The sequence below is a fragment of the Anomalospiza imberbis genome, chromosome 6 (genome assembly GCF_031753505.1).
Source record: "Anomalospiza imberbis isolate Cuckoo-Finch-1a 21T00152 chromosome 6, ASM3175350v1, whole genome shotgun sequence".
Lineage (NCBI taxonomy): Eukaryota > Metazoa > Chordata > Aves > Passeriformes > Viduidae > Anomalospiza > Anomalospiza imberbis.
In genome coordinates, this window is record NC_089686.1 from 23,128,113 (window position 1) to 23,155,282 (window position 27,170).

At 41.4% G+C, this 27,170-nt stretch overlaps 5 protein-coding genes across 5 annotated transcripts in view; 3 read left to right on the plus strand and 2 right to left on the minus strand.

Moving 5' to 3' along the window:
- Nucleotides 1-27,170, minus strand: part of EIF2B2 (eukaryotic translation initiation factor 2B subunit beta) — a 78,173-nt gene that overhangs the window by 44,694 nt on the left and 6,309 nt on the right. The window lies entirely within an intron of this gene.
- ZC2HC1C (zinc finger C2HC-type containing 1C) lies at nt 1,446-5,013 on the minus strand. Its single transcript, XM_068194872.1, has 3 exons — nt 4,713-5,013; nt 2,979-4,036; nt 1,446-2,303 (listed from the first exon to the last, which is right to left on the minus strand). Exons 1-3 carry the CDS (start codon nt 5,011-5,013, stop codon nt 2,037-2,039), a joined length of 1,626 nt encoding a protein of 541 aa, XP_068050973.1. The 3' UTR covers nt 1,446-2,036.
- ACYP1 (acylphosphatase 1) lies at nt 5,372-6,579 on the plus strand. Its single transcript, XM_068192815.1, has 2 exons — nt 5,372-5,525; nt 5,940-6,579. Exons 1-2 carry the CDS (start codon nt 5,442-5,444, stop codon nt 6,153-6,155), a joined length of 300 nt encoding a protein of 99 aa, XP_068048916.1. The 5' UTR covers nt 5,372-5,441; the 3' UTR covers nt 6,156-6,579.
- MLH3 (mutL homolog 3) lies at nt 7,719-11,222 on the plus strand. Its single transcript, XM_068192810.1, has one exon. The coding sequence runs from the start codon at nt 7,778-7,780 to the stop codon at nt 11,111-11,113; it is 3,336 nt and encodes a 1,111-aa protein (XP_068048911.1). The 5' UTR covers nt 7,719-7,777; the 3' UTR covers nt 11,114-11,222.
- On the plus strand, nt 15,713-27,130 carry LOC137475481 (DNA mismatch repair protein Mlh3-like). Its single transcript, XM_068192813.1, has 10 exons — nt 15,713-16,111; nt 16,333-16,437; nt 18,448-18,520; nt 19,166-19,237; nt 20,207-20,315; nt 23,376-23,535; nt 24,183-24,206; nt 24,407-24,488; nt 25,752-25,903; nt 26,627-27,130. The coding sequence occupies exons 2-10, from the start codon at nt 16,420-16,422 to the stop codon at nt 26,717-26,719; spliced, it is 783 nt and encodes a 260-aa protein (XP_068048914.1). The 5' UTR covers nt 15,713-16,111; nt 16,333-16,419; the 3' UTR covers nt 26,720-27,130.

A 27,170-nucleotide genomic window follows, 5' to 3' on the forward strand; every position in this document is an offset into this window, starting at 1 on the left:
GTGTGTGTGTGTGTGTGTGTGTGTGTTTATTTCCAGTTTGAATGCCAAGTGGAGAAATGAGTAACGGGAAAAGAGGCTTAAAGGGAAGAAGTACGTATTTTTCTCAGAAGATCTTCACTGATCATTAAGGCTTACAGAAGGGAGAACCTGCCTGACACCTGCTCAGCCAACTGTTCTTGCACACTGTACTTAAAGCCTGTCACTTTTATCAGAATTTGTATTAAATTGTGAAATATCTTGACAGGCAGAGCAGAGTTAAAGATTTAAAATCCACTAGAGATTTGGATGCTGGAAATGCAGCATGTCTCTGAGAGGGGGATTGTACTGCAGGAGCAAAAGAGGAAGCTGAGCTGTTGTGAGTAACACAGCTTGAGTAGCGTCAGGGTAACTAACCATGACAGCAAAGCAGCACCCTAAATCTCTGTGCTGATCCTTATACTTTGTCTAACATGTTACTAACTGTTAAACAAGTTATCAGAGACTTTTTGGATACTGAAACAATAGCAAGGAGGGGTGAACTGCCTACCTTAGCTCCAAAACAGGTAACAATGAAGCCTGGTGATTTAATTTTAATAACTTTTATTTAATCTACAGTTTCAATCTTTTCAATCTCAGCCATTTGCCTGTCAGCTATGAGAAGTCCCCAACACAGGGGTTTATTTGACAGCATCAAATGCCTTTTAGTGTGCATCCACGTGTCACCATTTACACTGCTGACCTTTAGGGTCCACTAAATATAGTGGATAAATAAATAAAAACATAAATAAAACATAAATAAATAAAAACATAATAAAACATAGTGCAAGGGAGACAGAGTTAACATTAGTAGACAGGCAGTGGTCCTGAATTTTTAAACTAGTGTGTTCAAATCACTTGTACCTTTCATGAATTCAAGGAGGCTGGTTCAAGTTTTCAATTTACCCCTTTCCTACCTCTTGCTATCCTGTTTTTTAAAACCCTGAAGTTAAAGCATTGGTCTTGCTTCTCTGATCAGTTTGGATACAGTAAATTATTTTCCATTCTTTAGAGTCTGCTTTTTCGCTCAGGTTTGTACACACATTGTTTGCTGGCACAGTGCAGCAATGATCCTTTCTGGGACCTTAATGCTTTTCCAGGGTGTGCCAAGGGACTGAGATTTCTGCTCACGTATCTATAGGACAGAAGGTCTCCAACCTCTTTCAGGAGTCAGGTTCACTCATTGAAGGCTGGAGTATTTATTTGTATTCAGCTTCTGACTATTCCAGCTTAATCGAGTTGCTTTAGATCTTTCCCTAGGTTCCCATTAGCTGCTGCTATTGCTACTGGAGGACTTGGAAAAAGGAGCTTCTGGAGCTTTTTTATTCCTTGTTTGCTTCTTGTTGCAACTTTCTCATACAAAGTAGTCGTTCTTACTATGAGAACACAGACCACTCTGTGACCATTTAAAATAACTTTTACACAAGAGAACTAGTTTAATATATTTAATAATCAGGATCTAGAAAAATAACATCTTGAGAAGAAATCAAAAGAAAGGACATATTATTGTCATAATTCCCTCCCATTGCAGCAACCAAGATGAAATAAGCAGATGACTTAAGAAAGGGTGAAAGCTTTGCTTTTAGAGGTTCCTAGCAACTTGGCCTGCAGGAAAACTCAATTTTTTAAAATATTAAATGTGATTGTGATGGTTGTTCTGTTGTCTCAAGGGCCTGGCTGATTCAGAGTTGCTTTGTTCTATGCACATGAATTGACATAAGGATTCAAATAGTAAGTGCCTCCTATTGCTAGCTTTTCTAACCCCTGGAATTTCTGATGCTGAACTTCATGTGCTGAGGAAAGGGGCATCTTTTGTGGGGCAACCTAGGGTGTAGGTCAAAGTATATGAGTTCTGTTTTTCAGCTTATTCATCCTGAGCTGTTCACTTGCTGTACATAGAAGCTTGCAGCCAGTGTTGAGACTACAGAAAACACAAATGGAATTTGTGTTTCCAAAACCTGGGAATCTGGCAAAAACCAGGCAGGGAATCACAGGAGCTGATACAGTTGGGCTCTGCCTCATCAGCGCCTCCTCTGTGGTGGAGGTGGGGGCCTATTCCTTATGTTTTTGCATTTGGGAATATGCCTCTCAGCTACTCGGGGAGCAAACGTGCGTCCACAGTAGGTGCAGGCAACATAGTCTGGATTTTCGATGGGAGGCAATGGGGGCAGGCCAGACACCTTCCTCCCCTTAGCGAGGATTTGCTGCACCTGGCGGGCCTGTGACATGATGTGGAGGAGAGCCTCATGCTTCTGTTTCCAGTTGTTCTTTCTGGGTGGTGTTTTACTCTGTGGAAGGGAAAGTCAGTCAGGGCAACTGGGACCACCATCAGTCTCCATTCTCAAACTTACACTTAGAGCCCAACCCATGTCACCTGTCCCTGTGCATTCCCTGTTAACGTAAAACCCAGCCTGAGAAGCTGAGTCCCACAAAGGGAATCAGAAAGACCAGCACAAAGGAGGATGTAAAGGAAATACTGATGGAAACATCAGTATTTAGAAAGAGCTTGAGGATAACCAGAAAAGCAAGCAGTAGGGCCAAGGAACTAAAGGAGGTTGCTACATCTGCTTTGCAGAAACAGAGCTGCATGTTTCCATTGCCTTCATTTTAACAGACTGTGCTATTTGGATTTTCAGTCAGCTGCCTGCAGCCCCTGATGTCACAGAGCTTTACTGAAGCAGAACCAGTCTGCATCCTAACTACAGCAAGGAAGTGAGCTTTCTTCAGTAATGTGTCAACACCCTTGACACATTATAAAGCCGAGTCAGGACTCCTGCCTCCATCTATGAGATTTTAAATGGATCTATATATCCATTTGGCAAGAACCTTTCAGAGGCAATAGCTCTATTGTATCCCTTAGCCCCATGTACATGGGAAGGTGCTTGCATCTCAGTCAGAGGTTGAGGTGGAAAGAGTGTGAACATTGGATATGGGTCCAGGGAGGCAAAGGGACTGCACATTACCTGAGGACTCCTTGAGCTCTTCTGCTGCTGATACTGTTCCAGTTCTGTTCCCCTAGCTCTGGCCTTGCTAGAGTCAAACACTTTCCTCTTGGAGTCTTGGTTCTTGCCACAGATACTCATGTGTTTCTCAAGCCTTGCGCAGAGAAACTTACGTTTGCAGAAGCTGCACTGTCCAAACCCCTCTTGCTCCACAGCACTGGTGGCCTGCATGTGTAGCATCTCTGCAGATGGGTGGTCATCAGAATCTGTGTCTAAGAGGGCAGGGAGAGAAAGGCTCTGTTTTGGGACCAGTTTTGGACAAGAAGCCAAATGCTCCCTGGGTATGTTGTCCTTTATTTCGCTGTTGTTTGCTTTGTTGTATTTTGCAGCCACCTGCCACTCCTTGAGTTTCCCCACAGCCAGCTCTTGGGGCTGGAGAGTGGTGCCAGACTTGGGGATAATGTCCTCTGCAGACTGTGCCCCACTGAAGATCCTAACACCTGGCGTGTCTGCAGCTCTGAAAATTTTCTCTTCAGGGTGCCTTGTGGCCTTTTGCTCATGGGTTCTCTCCACTTCACTTTCTCTTCTCTCCTCTACCTTGATAAGCTCCTTCTCTCTTTGAATCCTTCTAAGTGTCTCCTCTGTCCGCTTTAGTTTCTCTCCAAGAAGAGCCTTTTTCTTTTTAATTGCCTCTTCTAGGTTCCTTCTATCTGCCTCTAGCTTTAGGATGTAGGCCAGCTCTCTCCTGTATAGATGGGCAGCTGATGGTTCAGGCTCTCCTGTCCAAGGGCAGAGCACTGCAGCTGACTCAGATCTCCCTGCTGGAACCATCTCTTTGCTTATTGATCTTGATCTACTATTTAGAGCTTCCTGCACATGTGGGGAACTTTCAGTGTTGAGCAGTGGAGCTCTTGCACTCTTGTGGTGAGAAATTGGTTGCAGGGGATATGCACGGTCCACCCCTTCTTTATGTCTGCCTAACGATTTAGCTGACAGAGTGCAGGCCTGGCTGATGACATACTTGCTCTCTAGTCGACCTGACCAGAAGCCTCCATGCCTGGGCCTGTCCTGAGTGCTTTCTGCAGATGTAGAATAGGAATATCTTAGGTTCTTTTGTGCATAGAGATCTTTTAAACTTTTCTCTTTGTCAGGTATGAATCCATGCTGAAAGTTGTCCTTCTGGTATTTCAGCAGGGAGCCAGGAGAAAACTTAGTAGCTGCCACCACAGGAGCCACCGGTGGAAAAAAATCCATTCAGTGCCTGAGAAAGAGCCTGAGGTTAGAAGCAAAGCCGTTACAAACAATTTTATCCAAAAGTGGACAAATCTTCTCCTAACAGGTTATGCATGGACACTGCAGACAGAAGTTACAATAAGTATTAGTAAAGGTTTTGTAACTTTTCTGCTTTCTGTAAATCTTTACATTCATTCCATCTAGGGAGTTTCCATGCTGCCTCTTCTAGTCCCAACCGTTTATGCAGCCAGAAATAAGACACGCTTTTATTTCTCTTTCTGTCTGAGCCCTGCCTCACCATGGTAGCAGCAGAAATATAGGGCAATGACAGAAGCATTGTTATAGTCCCCACACGGTTTCCCATAACGTGTCCCTTCAGTTCTGGCAATGTGATTCACCACTCTGTCACATACATCTGACATGCAGGAGTCCGACCAAGCTCGCCACAATCTTCCTGTGGCTCGTTCCACCTCATCCCCCGAGGTGTGTCCGGTGCTCACGCCGCGGGGCGAGCGGGGTTACCTGCGGGGCTGCGCCCGGCGCTCCGCCGGCCTTCCTCCTCGGGAGCTGCGTAGTCACACGCTGCGCTTATGGCCCGAGAGACCCGACCCCTCCTGCGGCTGCCCGCGGCTCCCGGGGCCCCGGCGCGGAGCTGTGCCCGCCGCGGAGCTGTGTCCTCGCGCTGCCGCCGGCTGTTGCCGGGACAGCGGCGCCGCTCCGGCCGGCGCGCGCCCCTGCATCGTCCCGGCCGCGCGGCCGTTCCACCCCGGCACGAGCGCGGCGCCCGTCGGCGGTCCTGATTCATGAGGCGGTCCTGATTCATGAGGCGGTCCTGACGCGCTATTCATGAGGCGGTCCTGATGCGCTATTCATGAGGCGGTCCGAGGGTATTATTCATGAGGCGGTCCGAGGGTATTATTCATGAGGCGGTCCTGATGCGCTATTCATGAGGCGGTCCGAGTGCGTTATTCATGAGGCGGTCCTGATGCGCTATTCATGAGGCGGTCCGAGTGCGTTATTCATGAGGCGGTCCGAGTGCGTTATTCATGAGGCGGTCCGAGGGTATTATTCATGAGGCGGTCCTGATGCGTTATTCATGAGGCGACGAATGAGGGACCGGCCCGGTCCCGCTTCGGCTCTTCATTGGCCGCGGGAGAGAGGCCACGCCCCCGGCGACCGCCGCGCGGCGCAGGCGCAGGGGGCCGCGCGGCGGTCGCAGCAGGAGGAGCGGGAGGAGGTGGCGGTGCCGCCATGGCGGACGGCGAGGCCTTGGTGTCCGTGGACTACGAGGTGTACGGCAAGGTGCAAGGCGTGTTCTTCCGCAAGTACACCCAGGTGCGTGCCGCGGTCCCCGGGGCGGGCTGCCCTGCCTGCCGGCGTGCGCCGCGCCCGCTGTCAGCCCACTGCGGGCGCCTTGGAGGGGCCGAGCCGCGGGCGGGGTCGTGGCCGCGGCCAAGGGCTGAGCTCCGGCTGCTGCTGAAGGGGCCTGGCTGGCATCGCCGTGCTGCTGGCTGCCCGGCCGGGTTATGTAAGCATAACTAAAGAGTGAGTTTCAGCTCCGGTTTTTCGCATGAAAGAATATATTGAGTAGGCGAGTAAATCCTCTGCTGCTTTCCTCTTGCCTGAGCCACAGGAACTTCCTTGGAAGTCTGTGTCTTGTCAGCAGAATTGGCTCCTGTATGCGAATGTTGCTCTGTTGCTCTCTTACAGTTTGGATTAACCTCATTTTGCTCTGCATTGTCTTCTCAGGGAGAGGCTAAGAGGCTGGGGCTTGTTGGCTGGGTCCAAAATACCAGCCACGGCACTGTTCAAGGGCAAATCCAGGGTCCAACTGCCAGGGTGCGGGAGCTGCAAGAATGGCTCAGGAAGATAGGAAGTCCCCAGTCCCGTATCAGCCGAGCAGAGTTCAGCAATGAGAAGAAGATCGAGGCGCTGGAGCACAAGGAATTCCAGATTTTGAAGTGACTTGGTCCAGGATGAAGCAGTCTGGAGCATGAGCTGCCCTCATGGAACATTGCCCCTCTTCCTCACTCATTCAGTCAGCCAATGTTCAGCTCTAGAGAACTTTATTTTATTAAATTTCTAATTTATTGTTTTGTTCGTTGAAAATGCTCATCTTTTCACAGAATTCCAGTGGGTAGAGGAACAGCTATGTTGTCTCTGTTAAAGGGCCAGAACCTCTGTTTACCATTGTACGTGGTTTTGGGAGTTGTATATGAGATAAATCTGAAATTTATGGAGTGTGGTGCTCATGTGAAGGAAATCACAGGCTCAATGTCGCTAGGAAACATCGCAAAAAACATTATTTCTGTGTACTAAATGCCTCAGAAAAAAATTATTTTATCCCAGAACTTCATATTTTATGTAGAATAAAATTGCTTGGATTTCGCCTCCTGTGTGGAATGGATGTGGGATGGAGGGGCTGAGTGGATGACGGCCCTCGGAGCGGGATCTTGTTGCCAAAGCTGCCCCTCTCCCTCCACCCTCCCGCACAGTGCCGCTGTGCGGGAATGGCCGGGGGAAGCCGTGCTTCCCGCAGCCAGGCCGAGCTCCCGCCCTTCGCGGCCTCTTTGGGCCCAGTCGGGTGGGAACTACAACTCCCGGCGTGCTCTTGGCCGGGCCCCGCCCGCTCGCGGCTGCGCACGCGCTGGCGCCCCGCGCGAGGAGCCCGGCGGGCCGGCCCCGTCGGTCTCGCGCCGCGGCCGTTTCGGGGCCGCCCCGGTCCGGTGGGTGCTGAGGGGGCGAGGGCGGGGCGCGGGAGCGGGGCCCGGGAGCGGGGCCCGGGGCGGCCGGGAAGAGGAAGCAGAGGGCGCTCCGGCTGAGAGGGGAGGGCACGAACAGCGTGTGGTGGCGAGCTGAGCCGCGGGTCCGCGCTGCCCTCCTCAGCCCCCAGGGCCAGGGAGCCTCGGGAGACCTGTCACAGCGGCGGCACCGGATCCCCAGGCACGGCTAGCAGGCCCCTTGAATGCCACTAGGAAACCAGTAGGCGCCAAGGCCTTGAAAACAGTGGGTTCTCTTTCGCAAAACCAGCTTGCTCTTAGTGCCTGACACCCATTGCCAAGCCTGCTTTACTCCTTTCCTGGATAAGTAGCAGCCGATGCTATTTGACCAGGAGTGTCAATATTTGTGGGGACGTAGAGGTGGAAACAAGAGAAAAGCAGTTTTCTGCACAGTTCTTGGTGATATTTACTCTATAATTCTGATGAAAATTGCAGTAGAAATCTTTTGCTTGCAAGTCCTTTGAGTTTTGCCTCATACGGTAGGAGTGTGATTTGGATATGCTAAGTTTGAGAGCACAGCATTTTGTTAGTAAGGAGCTTAGGCTCAGGCTCTGGCCAGCTATCCTGAAGGCACTGACAATTTATAGTCAGTGCATGAGCATGAAAGTAATCACGGAAAAAGCCTCTGAATGCAAAAAAAACCTAAGAAAAGTGTATTTGTGAGTGTGAATGAAATAAATCAAAGTCTTTTCAGGTCTTTAATTTGTATTTATTTAATTTTTTTCCCCTTGTCTCTCTGTATTTTAAGGAACATGGAGCAGTGAGCTCCCTGCAGTTTCATGTGTTTCTCATCTACCAGATTTTGACATGATCAAATGTTTGGTGGAAGATGTGCGAGCCAGGTTGCGTTCTGGAGTCACTGTCAGCTCGCTCGGACACTGTGTTGAGGAGCTTGTCCTCAATAGCATCGATGCCAAAGCAACATGTGTAGCTATCAGGGTGGATTTGGAAGCTTTTAAGATCCAGGTGGTGGACAATGGCTCTGGGATGGGGAAGGAGGACCTAAAGGCTGTTGGAAAGCGCTACTTCACCAGCAAATGCAGCTCAGTGAGAGACTTGGAGAACCTGACTTTCTATGGCTTCAGAGGAGAGGCTTTGGCAAGTATAGCCAACATGGCCAGTGTAGTGGAAATCTCATCTAAGACCAGCAGGACAGCAAAAACATTTATGAAGCTGTTTCACAATGGGCAAGCACTGGAAGTATGTGAAGCTGAATTGAACAGACCAAGTGGCGGAACTACAGTGACCGTGTGCAATCTGTTCCATCAGTTACCAGTGAGGAGAAGGTGTATGGATCCTGTGCTGGAAATTGAGAGAGTGAGACAGAAGGTAGAGGCTGTTTCGCTAATGCATCCTTCTGTTTCCCTTTCTTTAAGAAACGATGTTTCTTGTTCGATGGTGCTTCAGCTCCCTAAGACAAGAGATGTATACTCTCGGTTTTGTCAAATTTATGGACTGGGCAGATCCCAGAAGTTGCGAGAAATAAATCACAAGTCTGGGGGATTTGAGATAAGTGGTTTTATCAGTACCGAGGGACATTACAATAAGAATATGCAGTTCTTGTATGTGAATAGGAGGCTTGTTTTAAAGACAAGGCTACATAAACTGATTGATTTTTTATTAAGAAAAGAAAGTGTAATTTGCAAGGCAAAGAGTGTCCCTGCAAGCCGACAGGCTAATTCAAGTCCTGGTCGCCATCGCTGTGGGCCAGAGTTGTATGGGATCTTTATTCTCAATGTAACCTGTGCATACAGTGACTATGATGTGTGCCTGGAACCTGCAAAGACTCTGATTGAGTTCCAGAACTGGGATGTTCTTCTAACTTGCATAGAGGAAGGAGTGAAAATATTTTTGAAACGAGAGCATTTATTTATTGAACCATGTAGTGAGGACATCAGAGAATTTAATGAACATAATGACTTTTGTTTGCATAATGCTCCGGTTCTGAAGCCTTCGATTCTTGATGAGAAGAGCATTCAGGAAAGTTTTAAGAAAGCATGTAATGAAATTGTGGATTCTTATGAAATATGTAGCTTGCAATCAAAAGATGTCAAGAGGAAATCCATTACTGGGAAAAAAAGTTCAAGTCTTATACAGTCAAGTAAAAATATTCAGGAAACTAAAAATGCCTCAGTTCAGAACACTGCTGAATCATCTGAACCATGTAGAAACAATAAAGCAGAGATTCCATTGCCAAGCAAAGATGACACAGTTTCTGATTTAATTAAATCAAATACCTCAGAAGAGAAGCCAAAATACACTGACAGTTCCCAAAAAGTATCTGATATTCGTCTGAAACCTTCAGAACATCTTTGTTCCTCTTTCAGTGGAGGGGCCAGATCAGAAATAAGAGAAATAGATGGTTGTGGTGACCTAGGGGATTGTGCAGAGAATAATATAAAAGATGTGGGCAGCCAGCAAGGTCAAGTAATGCAGGAAAGCAATAAGGTTCTTGTCTTAAATAAGGATGTTATTCAATCACTGCTTGAGAGAGAAGACCCCACTGAAACAGCAGTGGGACCTGAAACTGTCTCTGGAAGTTCATTAATGAGACTGTGTAATGCAAGAAGAAACAGGGGGACAGCTGAAGTGACAGATGATGCCAGAAGAGGGGCTGTTAGTTCAATACCATTAAAGTTGTGCCTTACAGACCTCATAAAAAGTGTTTTGCAAAATGAGCCCCCACATGACTGTGAACAAACGGAAACAAATCTTGCGTTAAACACACCGTATAGGCCTGGCCCTGTCAGTGCCAAGGATATTTTTGACCACAAAGTAAATGTTGCGATTCAATCTTCAGGTGCTAAGGGTATTTCCAGTAATACTAATAAAGAATACACAGCTTCCCTTACCAGAGAAGTATGCATGACTGATAGTAATGAGAACAAACCTTTGTCATGTTGGCTGAGGGAGGAGATAGCTGTGCCTACTGCTACCAATAAAAGACCTTATGAAACATTGAACAATACGGAATTGCCGCTGGCAACTTCTTCAGGTATTCCTCACAAGAAAATTGTTATCAAAAACACTAGAAAACAGATAGCTGTGCCAAGATCGCAGCCCTCTAAGAAACTGAGCTTGTCCACACAGCTGGGATCATTAGAAAAGTTCAGGAGGTATTATGGGAGAGTTAAGTCTACGCTACCAACACCCGTATCAGAGCGAAATGAATGTGGACTCCCAGTTCTTAATTCAGAAACTAACTGTGATTCTTCAAAGAATGGGAATGGCAATCATGATAACTTTGGCAGTTGTGAAACTCTACCTGCAGAAGATACAGATTCTAATAATATTAGCCATGGTTTTGGTTCCTTAGAAAAGACTTTATTTTGCAGTGGAGAAATGTCACAGGACAAACGGGCCCTTTGTCAGAGTCCTTTGACATTGTCTGATTACTCTCTGGTTAGTAACAAAGCTACAAGTTGTAAAAGATCTCCAGGATCATTATCATCCAAACTGTCCAGAATGAAAACTGATCACAAAGAAGTAGGACAACTTGGTGAACAGTTCCAAACAGACTCAAATAGAAAAGATGACCATTCTTTTGATCATGAATCCTCAAATAATGATTTTTTGTATAATGTTTGTCAAACATATAAATCCTCAGTGGAAAAAATGAGGGAGGGTAAGTCCAGCATTTCTAAGGAGGCTGTGTGCTTGCAATCAGATGGTGTGATAGCAGAGTCTGTGAAGAGTCCTATCAGCTCATCACCACTCAGCAGTATAGAAGGAGAGTACACAGTCTCTTCGGTTTCATCATTACCTGCTAAAAATGATTGTACTAACATCATCTGTAAAGATAAAAGTACGTTAGGTGAATCCTCAGAACAAAATATGAAAGATACTGAGGTTCCACATGGGACCTTACAAAGGAACTTGGAATTCTCTGCTGACAACACAAGAACAGACAATCCCAGGAATGAGTTGTGTTCTGTCTGGCTGCAAGATTTTGATGCTTTATCGGGTAAGACAGTATACATCAATAAAGCAACGGGACTCAGCACCTACGGCACTCCTCCTAGTGAAGGATTTCAAACTGCCTGCATTCAAGATTTAACAACAATGGCTGTGAATGTTGTTTCAGAGAATGGTAAGAGGGGTGGTGGTTGCAAAAATGGGAGGAAAACTGTTCTAGGTGCATGAAATAATCTTGCTGGCAGCACCTGAGAGCTTTTACTGAATTAGTCACTACCTTATAGGTAATAGCTGCATGGAAAACAAGAAAGTGTTGGGAACTATGGAGACAGTAAAACATTAACAGTAAAGATACTAAAAGATCATTTTTATTGAAATGGTAAAAAGAAATTTTGTTAGCATCATGACAATTAACAGATTGCCTAGTTTTCACTGGGCATAACGACATTCTCTGTGATAACAGTTACATGTAATTGTTGTCACATATAAAATGAGAAATATACTTCAAAGTAAGTGTACCAGAAAAGTACTGTGGTTTTTACCATTTCATCCTAACCAGTTATGTTTTAAGAATGTGTTGTTAAAGAGAGCCTTATATTAACATGACCTTTTTTCAAATGGCATACAAAATATAAAACAACCCTTGAAAAATGAATAAAAAATCTAACTTCATTGAGAATGTGTAGTCTCCTATCCATGGATTATAGAAGGCACACTGTTCTTTCACACTTTTGTAGCAGATGTTGTACAGCATTGTTGCTGTTTTGATGGTGGACCTTCTCTACTAGTGAAAGAACCCTATATTGTGTATTATTTTTGCAGGGGCATGGTGTTCATGAGTCTTCACTGATCTGTCTGTTGGGTTTTGACTTTCTGTATCTTCCTAATCTAATTTGTCTGTCTAGTGCTATCTTTGATAATTTTTCCTTCTGTGTTCCTCTTGTTGTTCATTCTGTCTATAGGCAGATTTTATGAGTGCAGATGCAGCCATTCTTGGTGCAGACCTTATTTTCTACTGCATAATTTGTTTTGAACAAGTAGTTTGGACTTCTTTCTAGTTATCATGTAAAAAATTTGTCTAATCAATTGTCATGGCCTTTGGTTTGTTCCATTTTTGTCTGTTACTTCCTTGTTTGTCACCAGTCACAGAAACACTGGTGCTGTAGGTGTTTCAGTTGTTGAGCTCTTCCCCTTTATGTATAATAATTGATGCCAAAAGCTTTTAATATCTATTGTGTTCCATTGCAGAAAATTTGATGCAAGTTTTTATTAATCAAAATTACTTGCAAGTGCAAATATACATTCCTTGACTAACATTTTAGTTTCTGTGGTATACCAATTTTGTTGCCCACAGTACTCTTTAGTAACCAGCCAAAGCCCTGAGATGCAGACCTTGACCTTCTATCCATAATGTTGGGTAGTGCATTCATGTTTATAGAGATAATACCTCATGTACCCTTATACTTTCAGATGATGTAGATTCAGTAGGTTTTGAAGACATATATTGTATTGCATCTTTTTACCTCCCATGGCACTGTTCTTAGCCTTAGCATTGGTGTTACTCCCTGTGGTATCAGTGGTGCCAGTCTTTCTAAACTCTGTCAGTTCTTTGGGGGAATGTCTGATTTTTTTATTTTCTTAGGTTAAGAGCTGGACCTCCCAAATCTTCACAAGGTGTTTGAACTGTGGCTAGATCCTATAGGTCTTAGGCTTTCAAAATTCAACAAACACATTCTTTCATATGTTTTTAAACCAAGTAATGTTTGTTCCTTTCAGCCATAGGAATAAACATAACTGTGTCCTAACACAGCATTCACGTCTCTTAGTATTGAGCACTCTTTTGGACTGCTGTTAATACCCAGGAGTGGAATAATTTCCTCACTTGTATGCTTTCATTTTGCTTTTTAGAGTAGTGTCAGTAACCCCATGGTGTTGACTTAGAATTTCATAGCCCCTAAGAATAGCATCTCATACACAATTCTAGGTAAGTTACACTGCTTAGCAGTAGGTGGAAGTAGGTAAGAATAATCCATATCCTCTTTTTCATGACAGCAGTGGCTGTCATCTTTTCCAGCCACAAGCCATGTGCTTAACAGAGATGTTAGATTTTGTAGGCCAGACCCAGGCATCTTCATACTGATTAAACTGATTGCTACAGGAAAATTCATCAAACTTAATTCCACCATTGGATGCCTTTTTGAACAATGCATTTGTAGTAGGAAACTATCCTAGCTCAACCTGATCTTTGTTGTTATGCCAGCTATATTGGCAATTTTTGTTCCTTACGTTATGCTATGTCATTACACTGGTATATCTTCATGATCTAACTGAGGCAAGTGAAAATGAATGCTCAAGTATGGTAATTGTATGGGGGTTGCCTGCATGAAGTATATACATTATTATCCTCAGCACCTTTTCTGATGTTATTGTCAGAAGAATCATATTAATAGTATCTCTGCCAAGTTTGAAGTCTCACCAGCCTTGGAGCAAGTAAATCCTAACTTTCTGAACAATATATATCTTGAACAAGGATTTTTCCTTCAAGAAAAAAACCAGGGAGATGACTCTTTGTCTATTACATCTATTAAATACTGGACCTGTGTTGTTACAGATGATAGATTCTTCCATGAACTTGAGAGATATTGTCTTTTCATGACAATAGCTATAAAAGTTCTGCCAGAGTTTGAATGAGGCAGCATTCTTCAATTTGCCACAGTTTAGCTGGAACTACATCAGGCCATTTTGTCCTATCCTCTGGGTTTTGTGACAATGGGATGCTGAGTTACTCTTCGGTGCTGGGCTACCAGTTTGGATTCTTGAAAGGATTCTCAGTCCCCAGGGTCACTAGTCCTCACTAGAATGGAGCCAACAGTCAGGAGTCTATGGGCTGGCCTAAGATTTTATAGAGCCTTTTCACACTGAGCTTATCAGCACACAGCTGGTTTTCTTTGGCATTGTCACTCTGCCTCTTTTCCTGAATGCACACCCTTAATTTCTTGGTAGAAAGGAACTTTATTAATTCATTATTATTTCACAAAGAATGAAAGACTGAATTGTACCAAAGGAAGGGTGAAATGTTTACCAAAGTGCTGGAAATCTGAGCCACTTTTCTTAATACTCTTGATAACAATACAAGTCTGTAATATTAAATAATTTCTGAGTGGGTGGGAACATATTGTTGGACTAACTGTTACCTCATGTGGGCTCACTGACTTGTAGTTTTCAGTTTTACAAATTCCTGATAACTGTATTAAGTATTGATAGGAGTGGTGATAGACTGACAGTTTTGCTGCTCCTTAACGGGGAATTCAACAATGTTTTGGTCTCTGATAGATTACTATATGAGTCCTTTCTCTCTGGGGAAAATACTTCTGGTTGCACTAATTCTGGAAATAATTATTATAAGTTTAAGGCGGCAGCCAATTTTTAAATACAGTCCTGCAGAAACCATGGTAATATTTTTACATTTCCCGAGGCATGTATATCTGATAATTCTCAGCTTTTTACATATGTGTTGTTATTTCTCAATATTAGGTGCAAAATCTGTGCAATACTCAAAATTTTACAGGGCTAAGCACATGCTTCTTTGTAAGAATATAATAAATGTATAGCTTTTAGTAATTTTGCATGCTGCTTATTATGCAGCAGTAAATTTTTTTTTTTGTTTAGGGTTTCAATTCAGATGCCATCCCTTTAGAAGTGAGATTGTGCTTCCCTTCCTTCCTAGACCTCAAAAAGAGAAGACTCAGGCAAGCCAGAATCTGAGAGGTAGGGCCAGCTTTCCAGGACACAGTGTTCTGTGGTACAAACAAATCAAAGAATTCTCTCAGATGTCCCAACAGGAACCCAGAATTACTCAAGGTCTGTTAACAATGGGACTGTGTGAGTCATCTCAGACCTAGAACTGGAAAAAAAAAAATTGGGTTGAAGACAGGTTAAAGAATACTTATTAACAGGATGAAATACCCGGTTCTTTGTTGAATTATGTCATGAGTTTAAAGAATAATTACCTACTCCCTTCTTTGTACTCATTCCAGCCTTGGAATGTGAAAAATAGCTTCAATCCTCACACTTTTTTTTTTTTGCAGTGGAAAGGATGAAATAATCTTTTTGGTATGTAACTTTGTCCAGAGGGAGTGGGAAGCTAAACAGTTCTTTCTTTCCTTACCATCCCTCCACCTCTTTTCCATGTCTATTGAATTGTGCTGCAGCATTTTCAGAAGTCAGATGCACATTGCCCTTCCTAGTTAAAGCAGACACTAAAGAAGCCTAATGCCGTGTTCCATTATTTATTTGTACATTCTCCCCTTTTTATGAAGGAAAAAAAGAAATAATACTTGTTGAGGTTGAGGTCCCATTGAACATTCTGTTGACAGATGGTGGTAGTTCCTGTATTATCTATGTTTTTGTTCCTAGATGATGAAGGGGAGTCTCTCCAGTCATTACTTTTGGAATGGGATAATCCTGTTTTTGTTCCCTGCCCAGGGGTAAGTATTACCTTGCATCTCATGCTGAAATAGGAATAATTTTAGATTTTTGTTATTTTCTGATACTGGGTCCAAAATTGCAAATATAATGATTGTTGCATATAAGTTATCCAGGGATATATTACACTATGGACCTGGAAGTTTTGGTTTTTATAGACTGTTTAGATGCAATCATTTTTGTGGATTTATTCAAAGAGAGGCAGGTATCAGGCTAATCTTTCATTTTTCATAATTCCAAAACCAAAGCATTGTAAACCGTCTTTCCCTTTACGGAGATAGTCATCTCAAAATTAAAAGTTATTGAATGGCAAAATTGTGTCTGCCTATAGAGATAAAATAACCCAGGTTTGAACAGGTCTTAAAAGTGTATTTTACCATAGCTGTTTTAAAAGCCTGGCAGGATTACAGCATGTGAGAGTGGAACAATGTTGGAGCTTTTAGAAACACTTCCTTTGCTGTCATGAGGTAGCATTATCTTTAATCCTCATGTTGTGTGTGTGTAAACATACGTATGTAACCATTTCCACCTGCAAACAATAGGCATGGAGCTGCAAACCACCTGCTGGTGAGTTTCTGGAAGGGAACGCTTCTGTTCAGTCCTTGCAGTGACGTGTGCTCTGACTCATTCCGGGGTAATACATTCTTTGTAATGCCATCCCCTGAGAGCTCACGTAGGCTTATAATTAACTTCAACTTTTGATAGGTACTTGGGATCAGCTGGACTCATTGAAATTAGCAGGTAATAGCCAGATGGGAAAGATACATGGGGATAGAAGTAGAGGAATTGCCAGATGATTTTTTTAGTTGGTGTTATTCTTGTGTAGAAAGCTTGGTTTGTGAAATGCAGAGTTATTTCCAGTTTTGGTAAAACTGGCTCACTTGAAATATTTGCTCTGTGTGCTTGGGTTTTTTTTGCCATATCATTGAGCCTTTCCTTGATGTGGAATCCTGTTTTTACAGATTGCAGTTGATGTGACCAGCGGTCAGGCTGACAGTCTGGCTGTGAAAATTCACAATATCTTGTATCCTTATCGTTTCACCAAAGACATGGTTCATTCAATGCAGGTACAATATAATCTATTACTAGCTTTCATCCCCGAAATCCTACTCAGCAGATGGGATTTGCTGATGATGTTTCTACCTGGTAGGAAAGAAATATCCAGGAAAACAGTTCATATTCCTAATTTTCACAAGCACTAACAGAATTATAGGTCATGTGTGATAGCAGAAGACATGTGTGTCATGCCATATCTTAATATCATCTCATGGTTAGTCAGCTGTCTGCAAGTGACTCTAAAATTACTTGACTAGTATGATTAGATCAAAATCAAGAGATAGCCCTGTTACTGCTGCTTAGAAACATTATTAATTAAATGATAGTTCAAAGTACAGTTTTTATATTTGTTGTTTAGCATTTTCTTAGTTCATATTTCTCTTTAATCTGTGTTCTGTATCTTCCTTTTTTATTTACCTTAGAAATTTAATTCCTTAGCAGAGTGATTTCAAAATCAAATCCAAGATTTAATGGAAAAACTTGAAATTTCACCCTAAGATTTATGTCTGCACTTAAAAGTGATTTTTAAAAGTGGCATAATAACATCAAATTTTATTATTTCAGTGTTTTTTTAGTCAAATGTTTTGATTGTTAGCTTAAAAGTGAATGTGAATATAAGTCTTCAACTTATAGGTGTGATGGTTTGCTTGGGTAGAAGTGCCAGAGTGGATTCTCTCTCTCTGTCTTGCATCCCAGTGACAAAAGGCTTACAGGTCCAGCTGGCACTACTCTTATGCAGTCAGGTTGCTGACTTTGAGATTGCAGGTTCTGACTGTGGGAGGCATTGTAATGTTCATCTCCAGGGTGGACAAGGATTCAAATGATTCCCTTACTTATGTTGTGAGTGCATGAATAGTAGGAGTAAATAAAGTTACTGTAGTGAAGAGGTTAGGTTTCACAAAGACAAGAGAGGAAAGATGGAGAATCAAAGGTAGCATTTGTCTGCTTTCTCATAATAAGAACTGTTCTTTAAAACTCACTGAATGTTTCTGTGATTACCTGTGTCATGTTTTCCTTTCTATGTTTTTAAGAAGGCAAAACTAGAAGAAATTACTACTTCCTATCTCTGAAAAACCTAAATGCTGCCTTCAGCACCCTATAGCAATTTTGAGAATCTCTTTACAAAAGATTAAAAGCAGAAAATGTTGCATCATGCAACAGGAAAAGAATAAAAAGAATCATTAGTCTTGTATCCCTGCAAAGAAATAGAGTCATCTATTAATTTTTACCTACCAGGTGAACAACGCACATGTTGTGAAACAGAGAATTCAGGGTGAGCTGTCTATGTGACATTGTGAGAAATTCCTCCATAACACCATATCTATATGTTAGAAATCTAACAATAAGATACTGAAAGCATAGTGCACCTCATCTCAGTATTGTGTGTTGCTCTGGTTGATTTCTGATGCTTGAGGGGAAAGCGGAATCAAGTCACAGAGGCAAATTCTAAATCAAAAAAATGAAGGGAAAAATTGCTTCCTTTTTTCTGCAGATGATTAGCAGGTTAAAAGAAGTTGTTTATATTCTCTTTTGGTGATATCAACAGATCAATTATTCAGAGTCACTGTGCACAGCTTTCATTCCCAACTCAAGGAGGTTTCTACATGACCATTTAATTCACCTTAGAACAGTTAGTGCTCATGCCCTTATTACTGTCTTTGGAAAAGTTTATCCAGAATGGTTTTTTTTCATTTTGAAACTTTCTCTTAGATCCAGGCTAAACTGTTTCATGACCATTTAATGGTCATTTGACCTTCTGCCAGTATTATCTTTTAGCTTAAATAATGTCTGCCTTTTCCATATTTAGTTCCCATATTTATTATTGATAAAGAATAACCATATAGCTTCTCAGTCTAGTTTTGCTAGGCCTTTTGGGTTAGGAAAGATGTGGCTTCCAGTCCTCTAGTTGTCATACTACCTATTTGTTGTTCTTGATCCATTTTGATTATTGTTTCTTTTGTTTGCCTTCATTTTAAAAATAATTGTACTGCTCTATAATGAGTTTTATGAGTATCTTACAGGTTCTTCAGCAAGTGGACAATAAATTTATCGCTTGTTTAATTAACACTAGGAATGGAATGGAAAAAAAGGCAGGTAAGACTGGTTAATAGTATGAAGTTGAGGTGGCTGTCAAGTGGACTGCAGAGGGAGCACTGTCCTATTTGTAATCTCTTCTTGCCTTGGGATGATATTGTTAGTAGAGGAAAACCTTAGTCTTTGCTTGAAATTTCTTGGATGTTCTTTATCTTTATTTTGGACATTGCTGAGTGTTCCTACCGCCTTCAGATTAATGTTATAAAAATAGATTGTACTCAAATTGCTAATATCTTTCAGGCTTTGTTCACAGTGTCTGGACATATTCATTGTTGAAACTTTCTGAAGCTGTACAAAAAAGGCATTCAAAATCAGTAGTTTTTGTATAATTTTAAAGGACTGTGTCAAAGAGAACAGTTTATAGGTGATCTCTGCTCTCATTCTGGAGTTAGATGAAGATGTCAATAGACAAGAGTTTGTGACTCAGTTTAATTACCTAATTTAAGTACCATTTTGGACCACTGAATTTCTGTTCTGTAGTAACTTTATGTTCTGCCAACACAGCCTCCTCCTCACTTTGTTTCTGTGAAACAAGCTGATACTTATCTTCTAAATGTGGCCTCTGGGAAGTGGTTATTCTTCCTGACTCCTGCAGTTGTCTGGTACAAAGCTGCCTATTTCTCATCTGTTTTGGTACATTTTTAGATGGAAACCTCTTGATTTTGGTGGACCAACATGCAGCTCATGAACGGATCCGCTTGGAGCAGCTGATTGCAGGTGAGGATTCAGGTGGTCTAAGAAACAAAGATAATCAGTGCACAGAAAAGTACAAATGAGCTCTCTGGGATGTACAGAACTGATAGGATAGCCATTTCACATCCTCATCCTGATCATAGAAGAGTGCAGACATTCAGTATCTGTAGCAATCAAAATATTGGCAGCTGAAAATTCTTACAGCCTTTCCAAAAATAAAAGATATACTCCCTACCCACAGTACTATTGAACTAAAATAGTCCTGACATAATGAAAGAGCAGGAAGACTGATAGGAAGAACAATGAAGAGGAAATAAAACAACATCAATAAGTTTGTGTGGTTATACTGTGAAGAATAAGACATGGGATGCCGAGTAAAGAGCCTAGTTCATTTGGTTCCTTTTTAGCTGAATACTGTGCTTAAAGCCTAAAATTTCCACAGTCTAACTGTTTGCAAAGGGATAATAGTCTTCTGTGTAAGCTCATTAGCCATTTGTTTCAGTGCTAAAAAGCGCAACAGCCATCCATCAAGTACTTAAAAATCATTGACCTTCTCTTACATCAACAAACACTGCGCAGTTCCTGCCGAGTGTTCCAGGAACTCTGCTTCTTTTGGTCAGGTACTGAAAAAAGGTAAAGACTGAAGGGAGAAATGCTTAATGAATAGTATTTTAACTCAATTTATGTCTGACTTTTCTGTGAAAAAATTGTTCTCTCTGAGTTGAACCAAATATATCAGTAGGTTGTTTTGCTATTTAGGGTGACTTTTTTTTGGAACTGGTGGGAAAAAAACAAAGTGGCATTAACCAACCCTTCCCCAGAGACTGGATGTCTGGTTTGTGACATTCCCAGTCCTCCACAAGTTTCAAGAGAAGGCATTCTGTGGTCATTTTTTAATCCAAGCAGGGGATTACGTGCCAAACCAGAGGGTCATTAAGGGTAATGCCTCCGTAAATATTTTAAGAGGGATACTTCTAAATGTTTCATTCACAGATTCTTATGAGAAGGAAGCTGCAGCATGTGGCAAGAAGAAAATACTGTCATCCTCCATTTCTCCCCCTTTGGAGATTGAAGTTACTGAAGAGCAAAGAAGATTTCTACGGTTAGTAGTGACAGATAGCTCTCAGTTTTGGGGGATGGCTCTGTTGACCAGGAAGATCTCTATATATTGCTAGGTTACCATGAAACTCAGGAGGAAAACTGTTGATTCCTTCCTGAGCAGAACCCAGTTGGCTCTGTCTGTACTGAGGGAAACAGATACACTTAGGCACGTTGTTACAACATCTCAAGACAAAACCCCGGGGTGTGCCATTTCTGTGCCTTTGCAATGTGCTCTGATTTCCCTGGGAAAGTAAACCTTCATGTGTGGGCCAGAAGACTGCCAAAGCAGCTTCCAACAGTTCCTCCTGCCTGGGGCTCAGGACCTGGGAGTGCACAAAGAAAGGAGTGCAGTGCCCAGACTGTTGACCTAGGTACTGACTTTACAGGCACTTTTTGAGAAGAGGAGGATGGGGTATGGAAAGTCTGTATTGTGAACCCTTCAAAAACACATTCCTTTTTCCTAGGTGACTGCCAAGAGTAACTAATGAACACTGTTTCCCAAATGTTTCAGAATGGTGACCTAGCTACAATTAAGATATTTAACTTTTGTACTTCAAGAGTTTAGATACATATTTATTGTTGGACTATTGCAGACCTATTGGACACTCATCAAACTTTCTTTTCCCCCAAATCCCTGTCACCTGCCACATGCATTCGTGAGTTTTTTTCAGTGCATTGTTCTGAATTTTCAGATGAAGTTCTGTCAGTATTACCTCATTACTGTTCTTTTTTTTCTTTTTGTGATTCCTGTGGCAAGCTCAACAGTAGCTGATTCATTCCTTATTAAGACTGTTGCCTGTTACAGGGATACACTTGCTTAGTTGTTCATATTTCAATAATATTTGGATGTCTTTGTTGCTTCCACCTCTCAATGTTGTTGCTAACATTACAATTTTTTTAATGCCTCTTGTTCAACTTCATTTTTGCACTCATCTGTGAATGTCTTTCATTTCTAATAGATATACTTTAGAGAATGGATGGCTAAAATCGAATACAATATACCAAGTGAGAGAATCCCATTGATTTGTACAGTAGCTTTGCAGCTGTGCCCATATTTTCTGTTTATTATATCCACACCTGATATTTGGTCTGCTTTTTCAGCTACTGCTATTTGCATGAGCTGCTTGTCTGTCAATGGTAAAGAATCAGAGTAGTGGGGGGTTATTTTTTGAATTTGTGTTGTTTATCTAGAAGCCGACCAAAAGTAGAAATAGATCAAATTACTTCTGATAATTTGTATTTAGTAGGAATAAATTCAATTTTTCTGCCCATTTTTCATTCATCCTACTGATTTCATTCTTCATTTTTCTACTTGTTTTAAATTCTGATTGAATTCAACTTTGTCTCTAGTCTCTGCTGACCAAAATAATTTTGTGCTTTCTACAATTTTGCTTGCTTGACCATTCCTCTTTTTTTCCACATCATTAATAAAGGATACAGATCAGGACTCGTGTTGAACACTGACCATCTGTTGTCAGCATACCTTGCTTCCGTAGTCTCTAAATCATAATAGATGTTGCTTCTCTATCCATGACAACCTTTTGCATTTCCTTTTTTATCTACTTTTAAGTGGTGGCATTGAAGGCTTTTTGAAAGAGCTAATACATTCTGAGAGCTACTTTTTTCATCAGGTAAATCACAAACATTCTACAAAACTGAGTAAGGATGTAAATCAAAAAGGCTTGTGTTTCTTTCAAGGACACTGGTTGAATATTCAGCACAGAGGGATGCCAGTTGTTATTTTCAGCAAGAAGCTTACTGGTGCTGGCATACTAGTACTTCTATTGTGCGACTTAATTTTTCAGTCTGTATTAGCAGTTCATCCCTTTGCAATCATTCTGTGAGACTATCATTACTAAAAAGTTATGAATGAAAAATATTATGTGAAAATGTAAATTCTATTGTTATTGTTACTGTCAGACTGTGACTGCATTCTGTGGTAAAGTTTGGTGTAATAAAATAACTTGTCTAAAAGACCTTTCACTTCAGCTATGCTTGCAATTTAATCGTTTAGCTGGGCCTCTGGTTCACCTGCAGCTTTGGTTCTATTTTTTATTTACTAAGCATTGTAATAATGCATTGTTCTGTTGACTCTCTTGAACTTCCTTCTTTATTTTTTCTTTTAATAATAATAAAAAAAAATAGAAAAGCCCAGTTGACTTAAATAGCTGCTTGGATTTTGTAATTTCATTCACAATGGGCTTTTTGTCTTTCTTTCTCTATAGCCTGCTGAAGGCTATACATATCTTCCTTTTTTGAGTAGAATTTCACAAGCCATGTTCATATGGAGACTAATAATTGTACTATTCTCATTATTGATTTAGGTAAGTTTAGATTTGCTTCTTTCTATTTTTTGTTCAAAGAATTTCTTTTCTAGAACTAATGTTTACCACCTTTGTTTTAAGTGAATACTCCCTGAATTAATGAAGTATATATTGTTATAGTTGTTTTCATTTTGAAGATAAGCTCTCATCTGCCTGTGAAGTCTCATTTTTGTGTGTATTTTTCCATCCACAGGCTGACAAATGTCATAATTAACTAGAGGTTGTTCTTTCCTGTGTTCTCTTTGCTTAACAGGATATAAAGTTCATTAAACCATCATAAATTTCTAAAATATATTTTTCAATTTTACATATTTGCTAATACATGTTAATTGAAATCACAGTTCTTTTAGATTAGACTTAAAGTAGTCTTAATGCTGTGTAATTTCAATATTTGGAATGTTTGTATGTTGAACAAGACATCTTGTGCATCTTCAGAAAAGGCAGATTTATAGACTGAGAAACAAAGCCTCTCTTCACATAATACAGGAACTCTTAGATCTTGTAGTTGTGGAACATAAAAAATGCACGGTTGATTGGAGTTAAAAAACATGTCTGAATGTAAGCTGAAAGGGCAAAATTACTTGGAATTTCATGAGGCATGGATTTTGAGATGGGAAACTGTTACAGGAAGTGGTATGAGGAAACCATATGTGGACTACAGAAATATTTACGTGTGCTGTGGAGTCATAGATACAGTGGTTGATGTCTTATTTCTGTTGGTTTTTTTTTTTCCTCAGATGCTGCTACAAAAATTTGGAGGACTTGGGTCTTGAATTATCATTTCCTGAGACAAACAACTCTTTGGTTCTTGTGAGGAAAGTGCCAATGTGTTTTATAGAAAGAGAAGCCAATGAATTACGACGGAAAAGACAACCTATCACTAAAAGTATTGTGGAGGTCAGCTGTGGATATGGGTGAAGTTATGATAGTAGGTCTTGTTCATGGGCCAGGGTATTACAGGATCTCTGTTATGAAGGAGACAATGAAGTCCCCTGGCAAATGTGAATGCCATCCCTTTTAGTAGCTAAATAGTCCCCAAACTGAAATCACTGAACTATAACTGAAATGATAGAAGACTGTTTCAGACTTGGACTAGTGGAGAAGCTAAGAAAAACTGTATATAGCAAAGATATTTTAACAGTTCGCTGCACATGGATAATTAAATGGACAGTAAATGCTTGAAGGAACAGAAAAATTATTAAATGAAGGAACAGTAAAATGAATAAGTCCTAACAAATAATGTTTATTTATCAGCAATATTAAAGTTGCTTCCATCAAATCTCTACATGGTCAGTGGGGCCTTCTAAAAACCACTGTTTCAGAGGTTCTGCAGTTTGAGGGAGAGATTTCTGAAGTGATTACTTGTAGTGGGAGGGCAGGACGTCCACCTAGATCTTCCACACTGTGGTCAGTGTACTATGAACAGTATCACTTTTTCTTATTCTGGCAGTCACACAGTAAATTGTACACAGATGTGAACAAAGTAGGGTAGGGGGATGGAAGGGAAAAATAGCAACTGATGACATTACCTTTTCTCTTTCTAGGAGCTTATTCAAGAACAAGTTGAGGTGAGTTGCTGTCTACTTCTAGAGTTGACTATAACACCCAAAGCTTACTGTGTGAATCAAAGGGAGCGTGTTGAGCTTCAAATGAGAGAGTGGGCTAAATAATCCCCTAGCTTTTCCTCATTTTTAGTTTCCTTTGTGTTATGGTTCTTTTTTCTCATATTAAATGGAAAGTAACGTGATGTTCCCTTTACTGCTTTTAGTTACTGCAGACCACAAGAGGAGGAGCACGAGGGACACTGCCTCTGACGTTTCTGAAGGTGTTAGCTTCCCAGGCCTGTCATGGTAGGGAAACTGTATTTTCTTTCATTCTTTCTCCTTTTGGCTTTTTTTTTCCCAAACCTTTCTCTCTACACATCATCCTCCCTGGGGCAGTGTTTGGATGTGTTTGCAGCTATTGTAGGGTTAAAGACTATTTCTTAGGGTTGAGGAGGTAATGCTCACGGGCAGCACTAAGGGATAAGCAATACTCCCCCAATTTAGACATGTATGGGCCTAACATACTTCCCAACTTTCACGTGAAACATACAGCTCAGAGATGCATTTATCCGTGTGCGCTCTAAACAATTCAAGTAACACTCTAGGATGAGCCAAGGGGGAAGGTGCTAGAATCTGCTTGAAAGCATGCAGGAAAGAACATTTAGCAACTCTTTCCAAATTTTTAATTTCCCTTAAGTATCCCAAGTGGTAGTTTAAGTGTGCCTGCAATATTTCAAGTACTTTTGGAAGGAGTGTGGTAAAAAATTACATCTTCTCAGGGAACTGTTGCTTTCTAGCACCCAGCAGTGAGCAGGCCTTCTCAGTGTTGACTGCAGTAGCTCCAGCCTCTTGTTGCAATTCCTGTGCCATATACAGTATCAACAAGATCACACTGAAAGGGCAAATGTGAACCAGAAGTATCTGCTTTCTCAACAGTGTCTCAATTTTCAATTGGCTGTCAATAGGTTTTGGGGTTTTGTGTCTAAAAAAGTCTCAAGGCTGAAAGCATATTGCAGATGGTCTTGTGCATCTGTAAAGGCTAAAGTTTGCAAACACCTCTGGAATAACTCCCAAATGTTCTGCTTGAATTTCCTCTGGACACCTTTAAGTGCTCACTTGTGAGAATGGACTCAGTGGCTAGCACTTGGTTTCAGAAGTGATACTTGTCCGCGGCAGTCACAGAGAGCCACTAAAGCCTATGAAACTGTTAGTAACTGTTGTCTTGGTTTAATACTTCTTGATTTGTGAACTGTTTCTAACTTCAGCTGTAACACACACAGAAAAAAGCCCATTTGCCTCTTGCAACGTTATCTGAAATGCCAAAATGTAATAATCTTACCGTCCATCAGACTTGGACTATGTTAAAGTTTAAGCCGTGGAAATTTGATCTCCTTATACAGCAGGAGAGCTGTGCCCCAAGTCTGCCACACTGCAGCCTTTGGGTTGCCTTTGCAGCTTCTCAGCTAATCTTTGGGAGATGTCCCCAAAGTTTTCACTAAAAACCACAGCTGTAGAAGGAAGTGGAGTCCTCTTTGGCAGCAGGGGCAAAAATGCGTCTCTCTTTTTCAGGAGCTATTAAGTTTAATGAGCATTTGACTTTGGAGGAGAGCTGCAGGCTTATTGAAGCTTTGTCATCTTGCAAGCTACCCTTCCAGTGTGCTCATGGAAGACCTTCAATGCTGCCTCTTGCAGACGTGGACCATCTACAGCAGGAAAAACAGGTACTGTGTGGGACACACCTCTGGTAATCCGTGTTCTGGGTTATCAGAGGTGCATCATGTAGGTATGTTAGAACTGAGATCGTCCAGTTTGAAACCGTCACCGCTGCCCTTCTATTACTTGACTTGTTAAATATTGTTATCAATAAAATGAAACTTTAGGACAAAAGCCATCGGTCCTGTAAACACTTTAGCAAGGATCTTACCATATATTATTTGAATAGTCACTGACTTGAATAGTGTCCTTAAGCTTAAGCATACAGTTAAAGTGCTTGCAGTTTTGAAGTGTAAAATTTGGAAAACATGGAAATTCTGAAATTCTGCTAGTGGCAAAGATGCTAATTGAACAAATGCTTACTTTCCCAAAGTTTAAGATGCTATAAAATGGGGATTAAGCACAGGAATAGCAACATTTATTATAAAACAAAAGAATGGTTTGGGTTGAAAGGGACCTTAAAGATCATCTAGTTGCCATGACTACAAACACCTTCCACTAGACAAGGTTACATTTAAATTAGGTTACATTTAAATTTAAAACAAAATCATTACTCGTCTCTTCTGCTATTACTGTGCTTTATTGTTATTAAATTGGATTCTGTTGAAAGTCAGGTGGGACTTTGAACTGGACATTAACTTAGGAATGACTATATTAGGGCAATGAGTATGGAAACACTGAAACTTATTTACTCAATTTTGACTTGTGCTTCTTAATTTTTCTCCCTCCAGCCTAAACCAAATTTGACTAGACTGAGGAAGATGGCACGAGCATGGCAGCTATTTGGAAAAAAAAAAAAAGAACCTATTTTAAAAAAAAGTTAAAACTGTAAACTGCAACTGCTAGAAGCATTGGTATGATCCACGATCCTGTTGTTAGACTACAATACCCTGTGCGGAGCCAAGTTCTGAGGCAGCGCAGTCACCAAAGCTCTCCTCCGACTACTGACCAAAGAAGCAGAGACCAGCTAGGAGAATATGGCAGGGGGAGTCCACCCTTGGAGCCTGGAGAAGCATCTTCAGCATTAAGGAATAGCACTGTAAGTCTGGGCCCTATGTCAGTGCTGGACTGTTGGATGCAAGGAGTTGCAGCCACTTGCAGTTACTAAAGCAAAGCACTTATTTTCTGCAAGGACAGCATAATTCTGCATAATAGAGAGGGGAATTTTAATTAGTGTATTTTACAGTACTTTGAAAATTGGAAGGTATTTCTTAATAAAGTTCACACTAAACTCACTTCTTGGACTCGTGGCATTGGTTGGAATGAGGATCAACC